Source organism: Arvicanthis niloticus, chromosome 2, assembly GCF_011762505.2.
Source record: "Arvicanthis niloticus isolate mArvNil1 chromosome 2, mArvNil1.pat.X, whole genome shotgun sequence".
NCBI lineage: Eukaryota > Metazoa > Chordata > Mammalia > Rodentia > Muridae > Arvicanthis > Arvicanthis niloticus.
The window spans coordinates 127551537-127571446 of NC_047659.1; the positions used below are offsets into that span (position 1 = coordinate 127551537).

A 19910-nucleotide genomic window follows, 5' to 3' on the forward strand; every position below is an offset into this window, starting at 1 on the left:
TGCCTTGAGCTGTAAGTTGGGGGGCCCACACCCCTCCTTGGGCATCATCTCTTTGCTGAGACAGATCACAGACCTTGGGAACACACTTGTACACATATGTCAACTACAAAGGTAAAGAGGAAGAACATGGCAAGCAAAGAGGCGAAAAGCTTGTGCCCAGCTGGGCTCTCCATCCTCCTCTATTCCCCAGTGTCCAGCCTGTGGCAGCTTTCCTGATCCAGGCCTTGGACTCTTTACAACGATCACATAAGGCAGCTCTCACTGGCGAGTCAAAGGCTGTGGACGATCAGTGTGACTTTCAGCCCCCTGGTCTTCCTTGGTTCCACAGACAGGATTTTTAAGGATTGGAGATCCTATTCCTCACTCAAAGACCCTCTCACCCCTCTGAAGACCTGTCGGGGTTCAGGAACTGTGAACCAGGGACCAGGTATGGAGACCAACTAGGTACTTCCAAGTCTATCTCAGCATCAAATCCCCATTTCATGGATGGGGACATTGAGGCCTGAGGAGATCAGTGTTCACTCTCCAGAGCCACCCACACCCCCCAGGGCGCTGCTGTCCTCAGGGTTCCTCCTCAGGGTCCTGCTGGCTCACATGCATTGTGATATTTTTCATCTGGGTGAGGGTGGGGTTCTGGGCTGGACAGTTTGTCCTGGGCAGGGAGCCAGCTTAAAGCCCCTGGGAACAGCACAGCCCTATTTCTTGAGGGCAGACTGTGCCTTGACCCGGACCAGCTGTCCCCTCTCCATCTGGAGTGAGTAGTTAGTGGGTACAGAGTGTGTATTGATTACCTCAGAATGGATGGCGCTCTCTGGCCAGGCTCCGTGTTGTCCCAGATGCCGCACTAATCAGATATGGGGGTCCAAGCTCCCTCCTCTCCATTTGTTTCCCAGATATTTGGCCTTGAACAAGTCTCCCCCCAGGCACCCACCTTCTTGTCTGGGAAATGGGAGTGTCTTAGAGGATGGCTGCAATACCATCAGGGCTGAGGTGAACATCAGATGAGGAAATGGTCTCAGTTTCCCTTTGGGCTCAGTCCTGCCTCTGCCTCCACCTCTGTCAGGATCAAAGCTTTGCTCCTTCACAGGACTGATGGCTGCAGAAAGGGAAGGTTTGCTATGTGTTATAATGCCGAAAACTGGCCCCGCAAGGTCTGCTTGCCCCCAGGGACAAGGAGATCCTCACACACACCAAAAGATGCTCTGTAACCTTGTTCCTTGAATAAGGATGTCAACAGCCTGCAGCTGGGCAGAAGAGAGGTAGGCAGGGCTTCCGTTCCCAGGCTGGGGGTTTGAGGGTCTGAGGCAGAGAGACCCATGAGGAGAGAAAAGGAGACAGAAGAGTCCATGGGGTAAGGGATCATGAGAACTGGCCATGAGGGCTGGACCATCTGACTAAGAGCAGCCCAGTGAAACATGGCAAGTCATGTCTCAGGGTTATTGACAGGGAAATAGACAAAATAGCTTAGAGGGTTGATATCTACCCAGCTCTAGTGCTGACTAAGGCGTATTATAAGGGCTTTCTGTCTTTTATCTGGGAACTAAGTGATCTAAGGTGGGGTAGAAACCCCCAATTAATTTTTTACTGCCACAGAAAGGCTTAGTGCTGAGCTTGGCGATCCAGTTTCTTGACCCAGCAGGCTTGTCAACCCATTTGATAGATGGCGAAGCTCAGAGTAGCCTTCTACTGAGAACACCAGGCTAGTGAGCCCGGGTTCAAGCCAGGGCTTTGTGTTTCTCAAGGTGGAGAGGGCTTCCATCCATCCAGAGCACCCGTTTGATATAGGAGGGAGTTTGGCCATCAGAGGTGAGGAGCCACCTGCCGGGGGGTTGCTCCGACATCTCAGGCTATGTTCCTTCAACTGTCCCCAGCCTCCCATTTCCCAGGCTGGGAGGGATCCTGAGACAATGGGATAACTGGTCACATCACCACCTACTTAGGGGTCTCTAGGAACTCCAGTTTTCTTCCCCCACAGCAGGTTACAAACCTCTGCCTAAAGTCCCACGGAGGGACACCGTAGCCCCAGTCTCTCAGAGCAGCCTCTGGGGACAAGGCTTTGCTATTGGAAGCTACGGTCATGGGGCCGTTTCCCATGTGTGGGAACTCTTTGCCAGGTTTCCACCTTGCTGATAAATTCCATCCCTGTGGCCTTCAGGAGTCAACTGGGGATTCAGAAAACACAGGAAACCATATGACTTGGAGTGACAGAGTCGGGAAGTCAGTAGGGGATTTTGCTGGGGCTCTGGAGAGATAGCTTCCTGGATATTCCAGGTAACAAAAACAAGGGCTGGCAGGGCTGGTGCCAAAGTTATGCATCTAGCTACCATTTAGTGAGCAGTTACTATGTTCCAGCAACTGAGGAATTCCCACAGGCCAACTCATAATGCTTACCAACAAACCTCTGAGGCCCTGCAGTTTTCAGTCTACAAGTAAGGAAACCAAGAAACAGAGACACACAGCCTATGGCTGACACAGTCTGGGCAGTCAACTCCAGGTTTTCATCGCTAACCTTTCTCTAGGTCTGCTCATGCTCCACCAGAGGACCTGGCATTAGTACCACCCAGAGAACCAGGACTTCTGGTGCATGCCAATGACCAAGGACAACAGGAACAAATCCTTAGCCACCAGCACCCAACAATCAGCTCCAGCTTGCCTGTGGTGGCCAAGGCATCAGCATCACATGTAAGGTCCACATCAGTCACTTGTTGTCACATCAGATAAGACATCCCCAAGCCACTTAGAAGTCTTGACTTCCTCCTCCAGAAAATGATAGGAAATTTGATGCCAACTCCACAGGGCTGTGGGGATGCAGTCAGCTGAGCAGACTTGCGGAGTTTTTAAGGATCTCAGCACCAAGCTGGATGCAACCGAAATACCAGCTGGTTGCTCGTTTTTTTTTTTTTTATTGTTAGATTCTTGCGGGTATATGAACGTGTACTTGAGTTATTACCTGTGCACGTGGAGGCCAGACACGGACAACTGTGTTCTTTCTCCCCACCTTGCTTTGTGATACAGAGTCTCTCACTGAACCTGGAGCTCAATGATTCAGCTAGGCTGGCTGGCCAGTGAGCCTGGGGATCTGCCTGTCTCCTCCATCCCACTGCTCAGGGTTAAAGGCATATACTGCCATACCACACTGGGGACCTGAGCACAGGTCCCCAGGCTTGCACAAGCACTTCACCACTGTGCCATCTACCCAGTCCCTCCTCGTTTTTGAATGTCATTCACCCACATTCTATGTCTGTACCCCTTCTCCTTAGGAGCCGCTGTAGGCAGCTCAATAGTTGAGGTTCAATTCTTTTTGGAAACAGAAGAATGCATAAGACATTGGGGCCCCCTCCTACACAACAATCCTTGGCTCACCCACCCTCCCCGCCCCCCATCCCATCCTCATTCCCAGCAGAGGTTGTGGGTCTCACTAAAGGCAGCTTGCATTCTTTCTCCCCAGGTTTCCTGCTCCAAGCCTGTGGTCTCCGCTGGCTGGATGCTGTTGCTATGGTAACAATAGCTTAAGAGCCTTAGGCCCCCCCTCTGGGGTGACAGGCTTGGATGGAGATGGCTGATCAAATTCCTGGAGCATCCTCAGCCTTCTGGATGCAAGGCCTGAGAGATGAATACTAAGTCTGAGCTGCCTGGGGTCTGGAGCCCCAAGAACTTCCCGAGGGAACCACCCCAGGTTTCGAGGGTCCCCTGAAACTCACGTGCTGGAAACTTGAGGTGGAGGCGGAAAGGTCAAAAGGGTGCTCATTTTCCTCCTGCAAGATTAATGTGGGAGTGGCCTTCTCATGAGGATGTGTTTGACCCTTTTCGCCCACCCCTCTTCACATAAGCTTCATCTACAGGTGACGCTTGCACTGAAGAAGGGCCTCACAAGAGACAGCCCCTTGACCTTGAACTCCCCAGACTATGAACTGTAAATCTAAAAAAAACTTCCATTGTTTGTAAGTCGTACAGCCTGTGGCAATCTGTGATAATAGCAGAATAAACCGCAACCACCTGGAAAACACCCGAGCAGGTGGCCCCAGGTTTTAGTGTGTCTACAGAGCGGGTGTCAGTCCCTGGGCATCCTTCCTTACAATCATCTTCAGTGGTGGGTCTGAAGCAGGCAGACCTCAGGCTATGCTTAGAGAAATCCAGAGTCTTAGAGAAGATTCTTGAAGCTATTTGGGGGCTGAGATGTCTCCTGAGGCACCTCATCCCCTAAGCATGATTCGGGCGTTCTCTCTCCCTGTCTTCTCCTCACTGGTGGGAGAATAGCTATCTTACACTTCTCCCAGGGCTTGGAAAATTCAGCCAGGGCCGCCAGGAGGCCATCTTGGTGAAGACTGATTCAGAACCCTGTGACTACTTCCAACACATCAGTGCTTAGAGGTGGAACTAGGGGGCGCTATGCAGCCCTGCAAAAAGGCAGGTGCTGTAGATGTAGTGTCTTTGTCTGTTGTACCCACCCTCACTAGCTTTCAAAGACTGACCCGTCCCCTTCCACCATTGCCCCCGATGATTCAGCACACCTGGTATTGGATGTGGGAGATGGAGATGCGATAACACTCCCTGGGAACTGGGGGCAATCTATGGATTGCACGGACAAGATTCTCTGTGGTTTCTTGAGTCTGAGCTAGGGAGGGGAGGGCTGGTCCCTGGGGAGAACTCTGCATCAACCAGTTTCTTCCCCTCCATGTTGCTGCCTTTGCCCACCAGAGCACTCCTGGGAGTAGGAGTGCTGGGCTGCCTCCACCTCAGATGGGCATCTCAAGAGTCTTGCTGCTGTCCTTGCTGCCTCCTGGCAGGCCTCAGCTGGATGGAACTTGCCTGACAAATGCCCTTTATTCCCTCCCCTATCTACCCTCTTCCCAGTGGCTCCTGGGGTCCCTGCCAAATGCAAAGTCCTTGTCTTGGGGGTCTGTTAATCTGGGGCTCAAGACAAGAAACCCCTCCCACTATTTTGTTACCCATGTGAACCCCTGGTGGCAGTTTGGGCTGCCTAAGGACAATTCTTTGTTGACAAGGTGGCCCCAACCAGCCTTGCCATATGAGACTCTGCAGTCACAACCCTCAATAAAAATGTCTTTTTATTGAGTCTGGATTCTAATTCCCACACATACTCTTCTGTGTGGGTAACAATCCATCGTCTTGGAGTTTTCTGAAGCCGGAAGGAAGATGGTCCTCCTAACATTGCTTCGCTGTCATGTTTGATGGGGTGGCCTGGGCTCTGCAGACCCCTTCTGTCCATCCTATCACAGTCCCTGGAGCTGGTGTGGTTTCAGATCCAGTTAGAGGGACGCAGGAGGGCTTGTGTGGGGTGAGTCCTCCAGGGATGTCTGTGAGTCCGTCCCTTCCGAGGAAAAGCTGCCCCCAGTCGGACCAGAGGCCTTGCTCTGCTTGGGAAGGTGGGGCCAGGAGAAGAGGGAGGCAAGGAGCCGCTCCAGGGTGGGGTCAGGGAGCTTGGGGGCACCCCTGACTTCCTCAGTGTCTACAGAGTGGCCAGGTTCTGGGGATAGCAGGCCTGCCCACATGTTTCTGCTCTGCTCTCCTTGAGGGGTCCGAGGAGACTGTTGGGATTTGAACACATGATCCACAGCCAGAGAGTCCTGTAGCGACCTGTCCCATTTGGAACCCACTTCTCTAGGCAGACCCTGACCCTTAGCTGCTAGCCTGCTTCGGTCTATGTGTGCCAAGTGAGCAGCAGGAACCTCTGGGCATGGGCAGTAGGCTAGTGCCTTCCTCAGGAATCTCTGGATCTCTTGGTGTCGCTCCTGGGCCTCTTCCCACAATTCCTGACCCAGGCCAGGCCGGCTCAGGGAGGCCACCTGGAGCTTCATGGCCAGGAGTTTCTCCGTCTGGAACTCAGAAGCCAGGCGTTTCAGGTAGCAGTGGAGGCGGAGGTGGAGCTGGTCCCCGGGGCTGGACTTCACAGCCTTGCCCAGCCTCAGCTGGGTTAGCAGGTTCTGGCAGTCCGTGTGGAACCGGGACATCTAAGGACAGGAAGAGAAAAGAAGGTGGGGGCTCCGTAAAGACGATGAGTCTCTGAGCAGGGGCCTTTGAGACAGTGTAGCTGAGTGAACTAACATGCGCAGCCTGCTGACAATAATCCGCTCACTGTGACGACCATTATCTGGGCTGGGCTCCTCCATGTGGCTGCCCCTGCAAACAGCCTCTAGAACCCTCAGGGTCCTTCTAACAGATCCATGGGCCAGCAGGGCACACTGTAAAGCAAAAGCTACAGAAATTACCAGAAAATCCCTCTTTAGACTGAGAGCCAGAATGGGGAGAGGACTCAGTAGGTAAAGTGTTGGTAGTACAAGTGTGAGGACCTGAGTTCAAATCCCCAGAACCCATGTAAGGCTGCCTGGCAGAGCTTACAACTGTAATTCCAGTGCTCATGATGTGGGATGGGAGGCTGAGGCAGGGCAACCCCCACCAGCTCTTGGGGCAGCTAGCCCAGCATGCTCAGTACCAAATGACAAGACACTGTTTCAAAAAATGTGGAAGTCAAGAAGGATACCTGAGGTTATCCTCTGACCTCCAGAGGCACATGTGTCACACACACACACACACACACACACACACACACACACACACACACACACACACTGAGTATAGACAGGCCTGGTGGAATAAGACTGCCCTGGCTACTCAGAAAGTCAAAACTAGAGGATAATCCATTCAAAGCCTTCCTGGGCTAGAGAACAAGTTCAAATCTAACCTGGGCAACTTAATAGCTGTCTCCAAATGAAAAGAGACTTGGTGGTTGAGCATCTCCCTTGAGACCTTAGCTTTAATTCTCTGCCTGGAAGACAGGCGGGGGTGGGGGTGGGGCTGAGACACTGAGGGAGGAGCATCACTAAGACATCCAGAGTGTCCTCTGTTTGCCTAGTTCCATGAATGTCCTGTGTCTCCACTCTGAGCTGGTTTGCTCAGAAACGGAGGCTCAAAGCACTGAAATCACTTGCCCCAAGTCACACAGTGGATGGAGCAAGAAGGAATGGAATCCCATCCCAGATCTGGTCTGCCCCTATGGTTCTGTTCTTTGCACCCATAGAAAAGCTGGCCCAGGCAAGAGTGGGCGGTCAGCCCAGCAGGCCCCCTAGCCCTTACACCAGCTGGGCCTCTGCCCATCATGTGATTCTGCCTTTTCCTGACACCCTCCCCCATCCCACCCCCACCACAACCCTCTGGCTTGCTACAGCAGCTCATGCAAAGGATAATTCATTCTCTCTCTCTCTCTCTCTCTCTCTCTCTCTCTCTCTCTCTCTCTCTCTCTCTCCTAATTTAGGGCCGACAGCATGCCACTGGCTAGGGGACAGCAGAGCCATTTGCTGCGAGGAGACGTCTTTCTGTGGATCAAGGGAGCTTGTCTTTAGATAAATGGCTTCATATTCACGGTAGCATTCAAAACTCACGGCACCATAAATCTCCCTTAGCAGCGAATCTAATTAGGATTATTTAGGGCAGAAGGTTCAGCGCCCGGGCGTCCCACCTGGGCAGAGTCCTGTCTGTGGCTTCGTCCTCCTATCCAAGCCTGACAGTCTTGGCCAGTGACTCAGACAGCACATCCAACCCTCAGTCTCACAGGGGAGCAGTCAGAGCATCAGTGTCTAGCCTTGGTCAAGCCGCCAGAGGTGGACAGGGGGACGGTCAGGCCTGCCCCCTTCCATGATACTGCTCTAACCTAGGATGAATGCTACCGTCTCATGGGCTCAGCCTGTCTTCTCTCGCCCTCCTTTTTACTTATGTCAGGCTGACCTTCTACAAACACCAAGTGTGCTCTGCAGCCTCAGGGAGCTCACAACCCACAGGGCACATCAGAGACATGCAAGTGACACGCTGCAGGGTTATTTCAGGTCCTCGGGGAGCACTGTGAAGCTATAGCATGGGAGGTGTGGCGATCTGGACAGGCCTCAGCTTCACTGGCCAAGGGAAAGCTTTCCAGGCTGTGGGAATAGCAGACTCAAAGGCTTCAGTGCTAGGGAGTTTTGTTGATTTGGGGGAAGGTCTCGGCGAGGAAGCGGGCAGCGGTCACTGGGCAAAGAGAGGCTTCCAGATGCCCTTAGCTCTAGATGCATTGCTCTGGGGTGTTTCTCGCATCTACTTTGCTTTTCTGTCTTTGGAAAAAATAATAATTTAACTTTTCACATGTGAGTATCTTGCCTGCATGAATGTGTGTGCACCGTGTGCACGCCCAGCACCCAGGGAAGCCAGAAGAGTGTATTGGATTCCCTGGAACGGGAGTTACGGCCTGTTGTGAGCCACCATGTGGATGCTGGGAGTCGAGCCCGAGTCTTCTAGAAGAGCAGCCAGTGCTCACAACCACGGAGCCGTCTCTCCAGCTCATATTCGCTTCTCTTACCATCCGGCTGGGAATGCGTCCAAGCCCAAGGTCTGGGTTTGAACTGCAGCACTGTCACCTGCCAGCTGTGTGGCTTTGGGTGAGTCGTTTAACCTCTCTGTTTTCAGCATAGGGTTGGGGTGACAATCATTAGCACAGAGCCTGGCACTGGAGACCCAACATCAGCACTAGCCACTTTTATTAGAACAGAAGCAGAGGCTTGGAGCAGTGGGGGGCAGCTGTGGAAGTCTCCCACAGTCTAGGGGCAGTGGGGCAGCTGTGGAGCACCCACAGTCTACGCGAGCTATTTCTGAGTCCTGAACTCTGCCCTCCCGTGCTCTCCATGGTGGGGAAGGGGGAGGATGTCCCTTCACTGCCGCTGTTGACATCTGCCTGCCTTGTCCCCAATCTGGGGAGACAGAGAAGTCCTGTCCTCCGGGTCCCCAGGCATTCGTGAGCTGTCTGGGTCCCTCCTACTGTCCTCTGAAGCATCCCCAACCCTAACCCTGATCCAATCTGTCCCTTCATGCCCAGCCAGCCAACAGCTGGGGGTGGGGTGGGGTCACGCTCCTCCCACACTCTGTCCCTCTTGGCAAGTTCAAGGGGCAGCTGAGGGCACAAGGCAGCCATGTGGCTGTCTGTCCAGCTGGGTCCCAGCCCTCCCAGCCTGCTTTGTTTGTTTGTTTGTTTGTTTGTTTATAGACCTCAGTTTTTCCATTATAAAATGGGGTGGTGGTGGTGGTGGTTATGTGGATTTAGGAGGTGAAACTTAGAAGTCAAATCCTAATCAGCCACTGCTTAATCCTATTCTAGTGGCTGACTCTAGGCCTCGGTTTCCTTGCCTGTAAACTGGGCACAATGCAGGTGACCCTGAGTCACCCACAGATGTGAAGTACTTACAGGCTGTGCACTCAGGCAGGCGTCCCTTCTAACTTAAACACTTTCACTTTCCCCATGCCTACTTGAATAAGCCGCCACCATTCTGCCTCACTTGGAGAAGGACCCAGGAACGTCCCAGATCACACCTGCCTCCAACTCAGCTTCCTCTCCCCTCTCCCCACCATGAAGATGTCTCTCACAAGGTGCCTAGTGTTGTGTCCAGGCCACCCCCACCCTGTGCCACCCCGACCCTGTGCCACCCCAGCGGGAGGATGTGCTGATGATGGCCCAGGAGGCCTACTCACCTTCCTTCCGAAGCGGTGGAGATGGAGCAGGGTCTCCAGGTCAGTGCGTTGCCTCTCGGCTGCCATGTAGAAGTGTGTCAGCCTGGCTTGGAAGGCCTGTTGGGTGGAGGTGAAGGCCGCCAGGTCTGGGAGCTCTGTCTCACCTGCCCCTTCCTCTGCAGCTCCCAGCTGGGCCGCCTGCTTGGACAGTTCCAGGCCCTGGCGGTACTGGGCCTGAGAAGGAAAAGAACACTCAACTCCTACCTGAGGATCCACCCAGCAGTCAGGAACCACCATGGACCACGAGCCTCAGTTTCCCTATCTACAAAGCTCAGCCCACAGCCAAAAGTTAGCACAGGCTTTGTTACACATCCAACAGTCCAAGCCTTTACCCTGGAAGTTTAGAGTCTTCTAGAAGGTTCTGTGACCCTCAAGTCTAGGTCAGAGACTTTGATCCCCAACAGCCCTCTCTGCTGTGTCCAGGCTAGCTCTATCCTCCAGTGCCCGGAGTTCTGAGGGCTGTGACAGCCCAAGGCCTCCTATGTCATTGCAAATGTGATATCCCTGACTGTCTTTCTATGCTGATCCAGCAGGCTTAGGTCCGGGCCCTGGAACCTGCATTTTAAGAAACCGCCAGGAGTTGTGACTTCTTGGTACTTGGTCTTGGAGGACTTCCTGGAGGAGGCAGGACCTAAGGTGATGGCCCTGTGGTCCAGGCTGCTCCCTGCTGCCCCTGGAAGCTCCCTCGCATTTTCCCACCCCTGTATCTAGGACCCCACCCCAATGCCCTCTTGGCAACTTGGGTCCTAGAACATACCGAAACCTGCAGGAAGAAGTCCTCAAACTCCGCATGGACTTTCTCTACTGTCTCCGCACATATATCCACAGGAGCAAATGCCTGCAGACACTGGCTGCCTTCTCCCCCCATCCAGTCACTGACCTGGGCAGGAGACAATGGTTTCAGTGTGATGGGGGGTGGGGGAAGGAGCCACATCAGGCTAACTGCCTACTTCCTTGTGTGTGTATACATGCATGGGTGTATGCATGAATGTGTGTACATGTGTGTGTGTGCAGGTATGCATATGTGGGTGCACTTCTATATAGAGGTCAGAGGTCAACCTAGGTATTTTATATAGAGGTCAGAGGTCAACCTAGGTATTCTATATAGAGGTCAGAGGTCAAACTTAGGAGCTGCCCACCATTTATTTATTTATTTATTTATTTATTTATTTATTTATTTATTTCTGATACAGGGTCTCTCACTGGGCTCTGGGATTCACCAATTAGGCTAGGCCTGGCTGGCCAGTGAACCCCAAGGGTCTCGGCCTCTGCCACCTTTAGTGTTAGGTTTCCAATGCACACCGGTATGCCCAGCGTTTTATGTAGGTTTTGTGGATCAAACTCAGGTCTATGTACTTGTGTGGTGAAGCACTTCACTGACTGAGCCATCTCCCTGACCTCTCTACTTCTTGAGAGGCCAAAAAAGTCTTCTTGTCCTGCCAGTCATGGGCCTGGATGGAATGCTGGGCGGGAGAGCCAGGGATTGGAAGGGAAGCATGTGACTGCATTCTGCAAATGTCAGAAGGCAATGGCCTTACTCGGCTCAACCCAGAGGGGACATGGTTCTGTGAGTGCCCTGCCCCTAGGCGACCCTCGGTCTCTATGGTTGTGGGAGGAAGCCAAAATGACATGAGGCCACGGGAAGGTAAAACTTGGGTCAGTCTGACCACTTACAGTCACCTGGTCATAGAAGGTCTCTGGGGGATGAGTTCCCTGTCTTAGGGGTATGTAACTGGAGAAACACCTGACAGTGGCAGCAAGTCTCCCAAGAACTCACTGTGTCACTGACGCCCCTGGCTTCAGTTTAATGTCGGTCATGGATAGGCATGAATAGTCAATGAGGGCTGGATGGTAAAAAGGTCCTCTGACCCTGTGATGGTTAGGGCTACCTCTGAACATGACAGAGTATAGGATCAGCTAGGAGACTAGCCCCCGGGGCTTATCTTGATTTTGGTGAATGCAGTGGGAGACACGCCCACTGTGGGTGGCACCATTCCCTGGCAGGGACCCTAGACTGTGTATTCCTGATTATGGATGTGATGTGACCAGCCATTCCAAGAGCCTTGTCTTCCCCACCATGATGCACCCATGAACCGTGAGCCAGAATAAACTTCCTCGGGTTGCTTTTGCCAGAGTATTTCATCATAGCAACAGGAAAAGAAAATGAGGTATTCTTGCTCTGAGGACACTGACAAGTTCCTATGAATTTACATTGTCTTCACAAAACTCAGGAAATGAAGGTGCAGAGGCTTGAGCAGTCAGGTGACCTGGGGGCCACCAGAGCCAAGACTAAGGGCCCAGCAGGGATGACCTGGCCCAAGGCAGAGAGGGCTGTGTTGACTTTAGGTACTGCAACCAGGTGAAGGGGTTACCAACAGCTCCAGGCTCAGACTCCAGATGTGCTGCCACAGCGGGCAGCATATGCTGGCCCTGGTTTCCCCATGTGTGGTGGGGAATCCTCAAAGCTCCTTTGTCACTGGTAAGAGACCATACTGGAAGACAGGGATATTCACAAAAGCTCTAGTCCAGGGCATGCACACAGCCAGCGCTCTATGAACGCAGCCTTATGATTGTGTCTTAATCACTGGTTGCATGTTTGCTGTCTTGTCCCAAACACCAAGCCTGCCAGCATGACATGTTAACTCCGAAACATAGTGACCCCTGTAAAATGCCATGTCCCCTGTAGCCTCCCCGTCACCTGATGGATGGCAGTTTCCAGGTGGCCCAGGCGGACACGGAGCTCTAGCCTTCGGAGGAGCTGATTGGATGCAGTGACCAAGTCATGCAGCTGATCATCCACAAGGTTGTACAGGGCAGCAGCCTCGGTCAGATGGCTCCTGGGACAGGGAAGAGGGTGAGCAGGCGCTCCTCTCTGTGGTCTCATCAGGCATGGGCCTGCTTTCCTAATCACCACTTTGGAGGTCTCTGTCTCTCCATTGGAAAGGTGGGAATAGGAACAGAACCCACTTCCCAGAGTGGCTGTGTGCAGAGTGATCTGAGCAGGGCCTTCTGGAAGCCCAGCACCCACATTCCACCCCAGGCTGGCATCAGGTCTTGACCATGGAACTTTCTAGTTCTGCTTAGGAGGTTCTGGCCAGCCTGGGAACCATCCCTCTTTCATGAGAAACACTCAGTGGAGTGTCAGGCACAGGAGGCTGGGTGATGCTCACATTTGCAACATTCTATCTTCCCAGTCTCCATTCTGCAGGGAACAGGTGCAGAGAGGGTGGCAACTATAACCTGTGGTCATCTTTTGTCTCTGATAGAGACTCAGGGTCAAAGGCTGGCTTCAAATTCCTATGTAGTCAAGGATGGCATTAAACCTGGGGCACACCTGCTCTGTAAGGCATTTTTAAATTGGCCAAAGCCAGAGGACCTAAATAAAGCAGCTAGTGAGGGGACTTCTCCAGTGGCGACGCTTGGTGAAGGGAAACCTGAAGTCTCCCACCCCTCCCTGGGGAGCCGGTTTTCAGACAAAGATGATGGAAGGAAAGGCTGCCTTTTCAAGGGACCCCAGTTACGGGATCCTACATCAGAAGAAAGTCAAAAACTCTTGAAGGAGGGGCGAGCCACAAGGGTTGCAGAGATGGGTACAGAACAGTGAAGCGCCGCGGTGAGCATGGGCCCACAGCGCCCCCTGGTGGAATTCCAGGTCAAAGGTCCAGAGGGACCTCTAGTTATCTAGAAGAACGATGGGCAACACAGGTGAGGCAGGGACATGGTGGGTAACAACAACAGGGCATCACAAGGGGCGGGAGATGGCTCACAGTTGGCACCAGGGTCCATTGTTATTCCCGCTCCACCTGCATGAATCTGGAGTCTAGGGGGATGCAGCTCAGGGTGATCTGTTCTACTAGCTTCTATCGGATTCCTAGCCCCACCACATTCCAGATGTGTGATCCTAAGATACTCAGCCAGGCTCTTATAAGTCTCAGGGTCCTCTGCTGTAACTAAAGGACCCACCTCACAAGTAGGAATTAAATGAGTTCATATTTATAATGACCTAGAGCAGTGCACACATATATATCAAATGATAGTTTAATCTGTAAGTTGTTCTTAGTTGTGTGCACAAACTTAAGGCGGGCCTGTAGAGTTAGCTTCCCAGCCGTCCCGGCCTTGGCTCCTTTGGGCTTTCCTTATTACTTCCCCCTGCTCAGCCTCAGTTTCTTCAAACCAAATAAAGGTGGCATGAGCAGAGCAGGTTCTTGCCAGGAACAAATGAGACAAGACCTCGAAGGGCTTGGACCAGAGTCTGGGGTGGAAAAGGCTTTCCTAGACTCACCCTAAGCATTCTCTTCACATGGTGGCCCTACTTCTGAGCTCTGACTGGGAATGAAGGAGGGGAGACTGGGTATCTATACCTGACATCAGGGTTAACATTTAACCCGCTGGCCTCCTGCTGCAAGCTGGCCAGAGTAGTTCCTCCTTCCCTCTGAAGAGCCAGCAGGCCAGGGTCCCTCAGCACAGTCTCCATCAGCTCCTTGGACTTGCTCAGGCACCTGGTAGCCTCCTGCCAACAGAGGGAGGTGTCCTGAGGCCCAATCTCCTCTCCCCATCTTGCAGGGATCCCCACAGGGAGAGAGCCTGACTCGCAGCTGAGTCCAGGCTTCTCCATCTGTCCTTCAGTCTCTAGCACATCTTCTGAAGCTATGACCCTCCTATCACCATGGAAACCTCACTGGTTTAGCTCCCTCTTCTCTTTGAAACATCCATCCTGGACTCTTGGTTGAGCTCTCCGATGCCCTCTGGTTTTCTCTGTAGCCAAAAGAAGGACATCAAAGGGTGTACCCCATAATCCCCTGTTTAAAACTCCCCGTGCTTCGCTGCCCAGCTCCTGGACCCATTTCTCAGAGATATGATTCTTATTCTTCCCCCTTACTCTGCTCCACAGACATGCAGCTACACTCTGCCGCAGGGCCACTGCACATGCTTGCCCTCTGCCTGGAGTTCATTTCCCCTCAAATATACTTTCAGGATTCAGTTAAACACCATCTCTTCAAACACCACTCACATGCCTCGCTCTTCTCACTCAATCTTATGTTTACTGAATTTGGCACAGTTTGTACTATCTTCCTTCCCTCCCCCCCCCCTTTTTCTTTTTCAGTATAGGCTCTCATGCATGCTAGGCAATTGCTCACCACTGATTTACACTCCCAATCCCTCATAACTACCTTCTAAATGGCCACTCTGCCACTGCACTCTGACCCTCACCAGGGCTCAGGCCAGCCAGTTCCTCAGGCTTGGGTCCCCAGTGCAGGGCGCATGGTGGAGGCCTAAGAGCTACTAGCTAAAAACTAATTAGTGAAAAGCAGAGTGTCCCCACCCCCCTCCACCGAGTGTCCCCTCCCGGTACACTTGGTACTTAGAGGCTGAGGTGTGCTGGTAGCTTCCCCACCGGGTTATTCCAGGTTTACCTGCACCCCACCAGGGGGGTCACCCTTTTCAAACTCATGGATGGAAGCCTGCAGCAGGGATGAGGCCTGGTGAAGGTCGGTGAGGAACGGGTCCAGCTTCTGCAAGGACAGGAGCCAGAGCAGAGCTCAGCCTGAGGGAACCAAGAAGAGATGCCTTTCCCCAGGGGACCTGGGAAGGGACCAGGCGGTGTTTCTAGAACTTACACTACATCAGAACCATCAGGAGAGCTGGTGAAATCACAGCTCTGGACCATGCATCCCCTCCCCCATGCCCTGGTCTTCCTCCCACTTCTACGCCCCCCCCCCCAGTCCCCACCCCACAGCTGAGCCAGTGTTTGGGGCAGTCTGAGAACATCTACCAGGTCTCTAAGTCACAATGCTGCTACTGCAAGTCAGTGCGGTCTGTAGTGGGAGAACGGGAGCCAGAGGAGAAAGAGGACAGGCCTGAGCTGTTCACAGACCCTGGGGGTCCTTACAGAAGGGGTAGGATGGAAGTGTGAGGGTGGGCTAGAGAAGCACCCTTGATCCAGTTGAGCCATCAGCTAGCTGTGAGACCGGAGGTAAGTTACTTAACCTCTCTGGGCTTCCCTGGACTTCTGAGAAGTGGAAACTACAGTACATGTTTTACAGCAGGATGAAGGGCTGATGGACTAATTTGCGTACAGGATTTAGTATAGAACCCAGAACTTGCCAGAGTCATGATCACCATCGATCGGTTTTACACTCTGGATCACCCCGTGAGATTTCTCTTAAAGGGACAGCCTGAAAGTTGAAGTTCATAGGTCACGGGGTTAATGAGAGGCCTCTGGAGAGGGAACCTGGAGCCCAGGAGCAGGACATGCCACCGAAATATGAGTACATGCTTCTCCTTTCCCTCTCCATGTTCAGGGGGGTGATTCCAGGACACCAAGGCCAGGATCCCCAATACCCTGTGCTAAGTGTCCTGTAGAACCACGCACAGTTCCTGGGGACTAGAAACTGGCTGCTGACTACTCAGGGACCTGATGCCAGGTAGAAGCTGCCATGAAAGCTATACTGGTTCCTTTCTAGACTAGAAACACACAGAAGTCTGCAGAGGATCCCAGGCATCAATGCCTCCCTCCCCCCACCTCGATTTTTGTTGTTGTCTTTGTTTCTTTGTTTGTTCAGTTTTTATTGGGAGAGGGATATGCACACCATAGTGTGTGTGTGTGTGTGTGTGAGATTCAGGGGATGTGTCATGGAGTTGGTTCTCTCCTTCCACCTTTGCATGGGTACCACGGATGGAACGCAGGTCACCAGGCTTACATGACAAGTGCTTTTACCCACTGGGCCAGCTCGCTGGTTGCTTTCTCTGGGTTTGTTTCTTGAGTTTCTTGCAACAAGGTCTCTTGTAGGCAAAGATGACCTTAATCTCTTTGTCCTCGTGTCTCAGGTGCTGGGATGGATAGAAAGCCTCTGCCACTGTGCTAGCTAAATACTTTTGGCCTGATGGTTGCTGAATCCACACTTATGCTGCACTCAGCAGGACATGAGGGTGCAAGCCTGTTACCCCAATACTCAGAGGGACTCAGAGGGGAGGAGGCTCTTGAGTTTAAGGCCAATTGGACCACAAAGTAAGTCAAGAATATATAGCTATGTGGCCTGAGCTATGCATCTAGACCCTGTCTCAGACAAACAGGGGCTGGGCCTGGAAGTTCAAAGCACAGCACTCGCTTAGCTCACTCAGGGCCTGTGTTCCACATCCCAGGGCCACTGACAAACAAACAAAACAATTCAAACAAGATCTCCTACACAAACAGCAGATAACCAGCCAACTGTCAGACTGTCCAAGGAGACAGGGGTTCTTCATGGAGGGGTGACTTTGCACCCATCCATGGCTGGAAGCGGTTATAATTTGTGGGGAGAGGCAGGGGGCTGTTGGTCATACCACAGTGCAAAAGGAAACTCTAGGCCCTGGCTGAGAGGTCCAGACTAGGCAGTGGGCGGAGGGGCCCTGGGCGGGCTTTCAAGGTACCAAACCTGTGGAAGGAGGGCAAGGGGCCAGGAGCAGTTTCCTCCCCTGCCCTGTAGATGGCAGTGCATACTAACCCACCATGTGTGGCGTTATCTGTGGCTCCATGGAGCCTATGCCCATCTAACTGGTTTCAGCTGACATAGCCGAAGCCTTAAAAGTGTGCCAGATACCCGTCCAAGCTCGTCGCTCACATTAATTCAGTCCTCACTAAAATCTCATAGAAAGGTGACCTCATTACCCTCCCCGTTCCCCACTTTACTAACGAGGAAAGCTCGGCTCAGAGAAGGTGGGAAACTCACCCAACATCACAGAGCAGAGCTGGACTGTATCCCAGCAAGATGGCCTTAAGAGCCTGATGCCTTACTGGGGCTACTCTGTACCTTCATGGTAAATGTTTGTTGAATGACTGTCTGTTCTTGAACCCCGTTTTTAACAGGGTTCAGGGACCCATGGGGCAGGGCGGGGAAGGGAAGAGGAGAAGAAAGGGTTGGAAATTGAAGGCTCTGAGGTACACACCTGGAAGAACTGCACCCACTCCCTGTGGTGGTAGGGAAAGGGGCCTTCCAGAGCCTCCGGCAGCTGGCTAGGGTCCACGTGGTTTCTGAGGGCCTTCAGCGAGATCAGTACCTCCACCTGCAGGGAAAAGGAGAGTCAGGAGGAACAGGGGACTCGCCCCAGAGATATAGGAGGTCCTGCTTAGATCTCTGCGCAGGCTCCACATCTCCCACTGAGAAGGTCCAGAGTGGTGTTTGAGCAGTGAGTCTTCTCTGGAAGCTTTGATAAATCTTTTGACCCAGGCCCTGATTCTGGAATGGCACATACAAGTCATACATACTACTGCTCCCAAGTCTGTGTTCCAGGCAGACATCATCAATCGACTGCAGCACTCATTTGTCCAAAACTCTTTCTCAACACTGCTGCCTCAGGGATGAAATGTGTGTAGTTTTCACACTACTCTCAAATGACCCATAACAGTGTTGTTCCCTCCTACGGGCTGATGGTTACCAAATCACAATAGTGTCCCTTGAAACACAGAGATGGCATTTTCCAGGCAGCAAGGTTTCAGGTTTGAGCTGGAACAGCTCCTAATATGTAGGCTTTGGGTGGGGCGGACTGTGCAGGGATAGACTCATCTGCTCTCCCGGATGCTCTAGGGGCCATTCCTAGTCAGCAGCTCCATCATCCCCTCCAAGCAAAGAACTGCAGGATCCCTGCCCCACAGGAACTCCTGAATCAGAGCCTACTCCTGGATAAGATCCCCCAAGAGTTGTTCCCATGCAGGTCCTATCACAGAACCCGCCTACTAGCCCAGGGCAGGCTGGCCCTTGGATTTAAGAGTTATTTTCAAGGCAACCAATCTGGATGCTGGAAGCAGGTTCAAGCTTGAGAGGCAATGCCCAGCTCTCCCCGTGTCTCTTTTCTGTTTTTAATCAATGCTATTTTATTATGTGCGCACACAGTTGCCTCAGAGCGCATGTGGGGGTCAGAGGACAACTTTCAGGAGGTGGTTCCTTCCTTCCACCATAGGTCCCATGTGTTGAACTCAGGTGGTCAGGCTTGACCGCAAGTGCCTTTCTTGCTGGTCCCCGTGCCTGTTTTCTGACCCGGAGGAAGGAGGCCTCCAGAGTCTTCACTTCCTTCTAGGCGCAGAGTCGGTGCCCACACCCACCCTCGTGGGGCAGGTTGCTCTCTCACAGTCCTTAAGTTTGCCATGTCTGAATCAATCAGGGGGAGAAATGCAGAGAGGGGGTCCCAGAGCATTAGAGACTCCAGTTCTGCATCAGGCTGTTGGGTGGTCTAACCTAACCTAACCTATCTCTCAAGGAGAGGGACTGCCTGGATGGAGCCTTGCAAGCTGATCTCCTCCCCGTGTACATCTTAGTCCTGTGGGAGTGACCACCAGGAACAGGCTGAGATGCCAGAGAGGTCATGTGACAATGTCTCCTGCAGAGGGTGGGGGTGGGGGGTCCTTGGCAACTCTTAGGCTACGGTAGATGCTTTTAAAGTGGGGATTAACCATGCAGTTCTCCATCCCTTTGCCGGGCTCTACTGAAGCCTGGCCCCTGCCCCAGCTGCCCAGGTCTCTTCTCACCTGGACAGATAGTACAGGTAGCTGGAGAACGGACGCCTTCTCCCCCAGGACGATCACTTTACTGATGGAGGCGGGAGCCAGAGCCTGTGAAGAGAGAGCTTCTTCAGGACCACTCTGTTTCCCCCTCCCTCTTGTCGTGTCCTCCTTCTCCCCGAGGGACATGCAGAGGCTTGGGGTGGTCCCCAGGTGGGGGCTTGTGTGGCATGTTTAGAGTGAGCCTCAAGCCTCAAGAGAAATCAAGCCCAAGCTGGGCTGCAAGACTTCCTTGAGGCCTCAGTTTCCCCAGCTGTGACAAGAGGTCAGATGGCCAGGTATATCATACCTTCACCTGCCCAGTTGCCCATACTGGCTAGTCAAGATTCTTCTCTGTTAGGGGATTTTATGCTACTTAAGGCTAAACTAATCAGAGCCCTGTATCCCCCAGAACATGGAGCTTGTTCGATGTGGACTTCTGAGCCGATCGGGACTAATGATACACTAAGAAATGTTTGCTGGGGCTCCTCTCACTGTGTCCTGCTGGAATCAAATGACTGTGTGTCTTGCAAGCTAGTGGGAGCCATGCTGCCACCTAGTGGAAGTGGGGCCTTAAGAGAATGTCACCCTTCTAGGAGTTACTGCACAGAAAGAGGGTTGGTGGAACTCTCTGAGGCCTTGGGTGGAGCCCTACCAACAGCTAGATTCAACTCTTGGCTGTTAATGAAGCTCCTCTCTGGATTTTTATGGGAAGCCCCCTTCCTCTTTAAGGTCTCTATTGTGTCTGTCTCTCCCATCTTGCCCCATCTCCCTCTAAAGTTCTCCCTCTCTCTGTAGCCCCGAGCCCCTTTCATCCTAATGCAATGCATTTTCGGAAGGGAGCCAT

At 52.7% G+C, this 19910-nt stretch overlaps 1 protein-coding gene across 3 annotated transcripts in view; it reads right to left on the minus strand.

The window, feature by feature from the left end:
- Window positions 1-5050: 5050 nt before the first annotated feature.
- The window catches only part of Kiaa1755 (KIAA1755 ortholog), a 33481-nt gene continuing 18621 nt past the window's right edge, over window positions 5051-19910 (minus strand). For all 3 annotated transcript variants that reach the window (XM_034495400.2, XM_076930146.1, XM_076930147.1), the window contains exons 7-14: window positions 19052-19135; window positions 17476-17592; window positions 14964-15062; window positions 13911-14059; window positions 12248-12386; window positions 10307-10429; window positions 9511-9723; window positions 5051-5972 (exon numbers count right to left, since the gene is read on the minus strand). In XM_034495400.2, the coding sequence (XP_034351291.2) occupies window positions 5271-5972; window positions 9511-9723; window positions 10307-10429; window positions 12248-12386; window positions 13911-14059; window positions 14964-15062; window positions 17476-17592; window positions 19052-19135 (1626 nt within the window). In that variant the 3' untranslated portion in view covers window positions 5051-5270. The remainder of the gene's footprint in view (window positions 5973-9510; window positions 9724-10306; window positions 10430-12247; window positions 12387-13910; window positions 14060-14963; window positions 15063-17475; window positions 17593-19051; window positions 19136-19910) is intronic.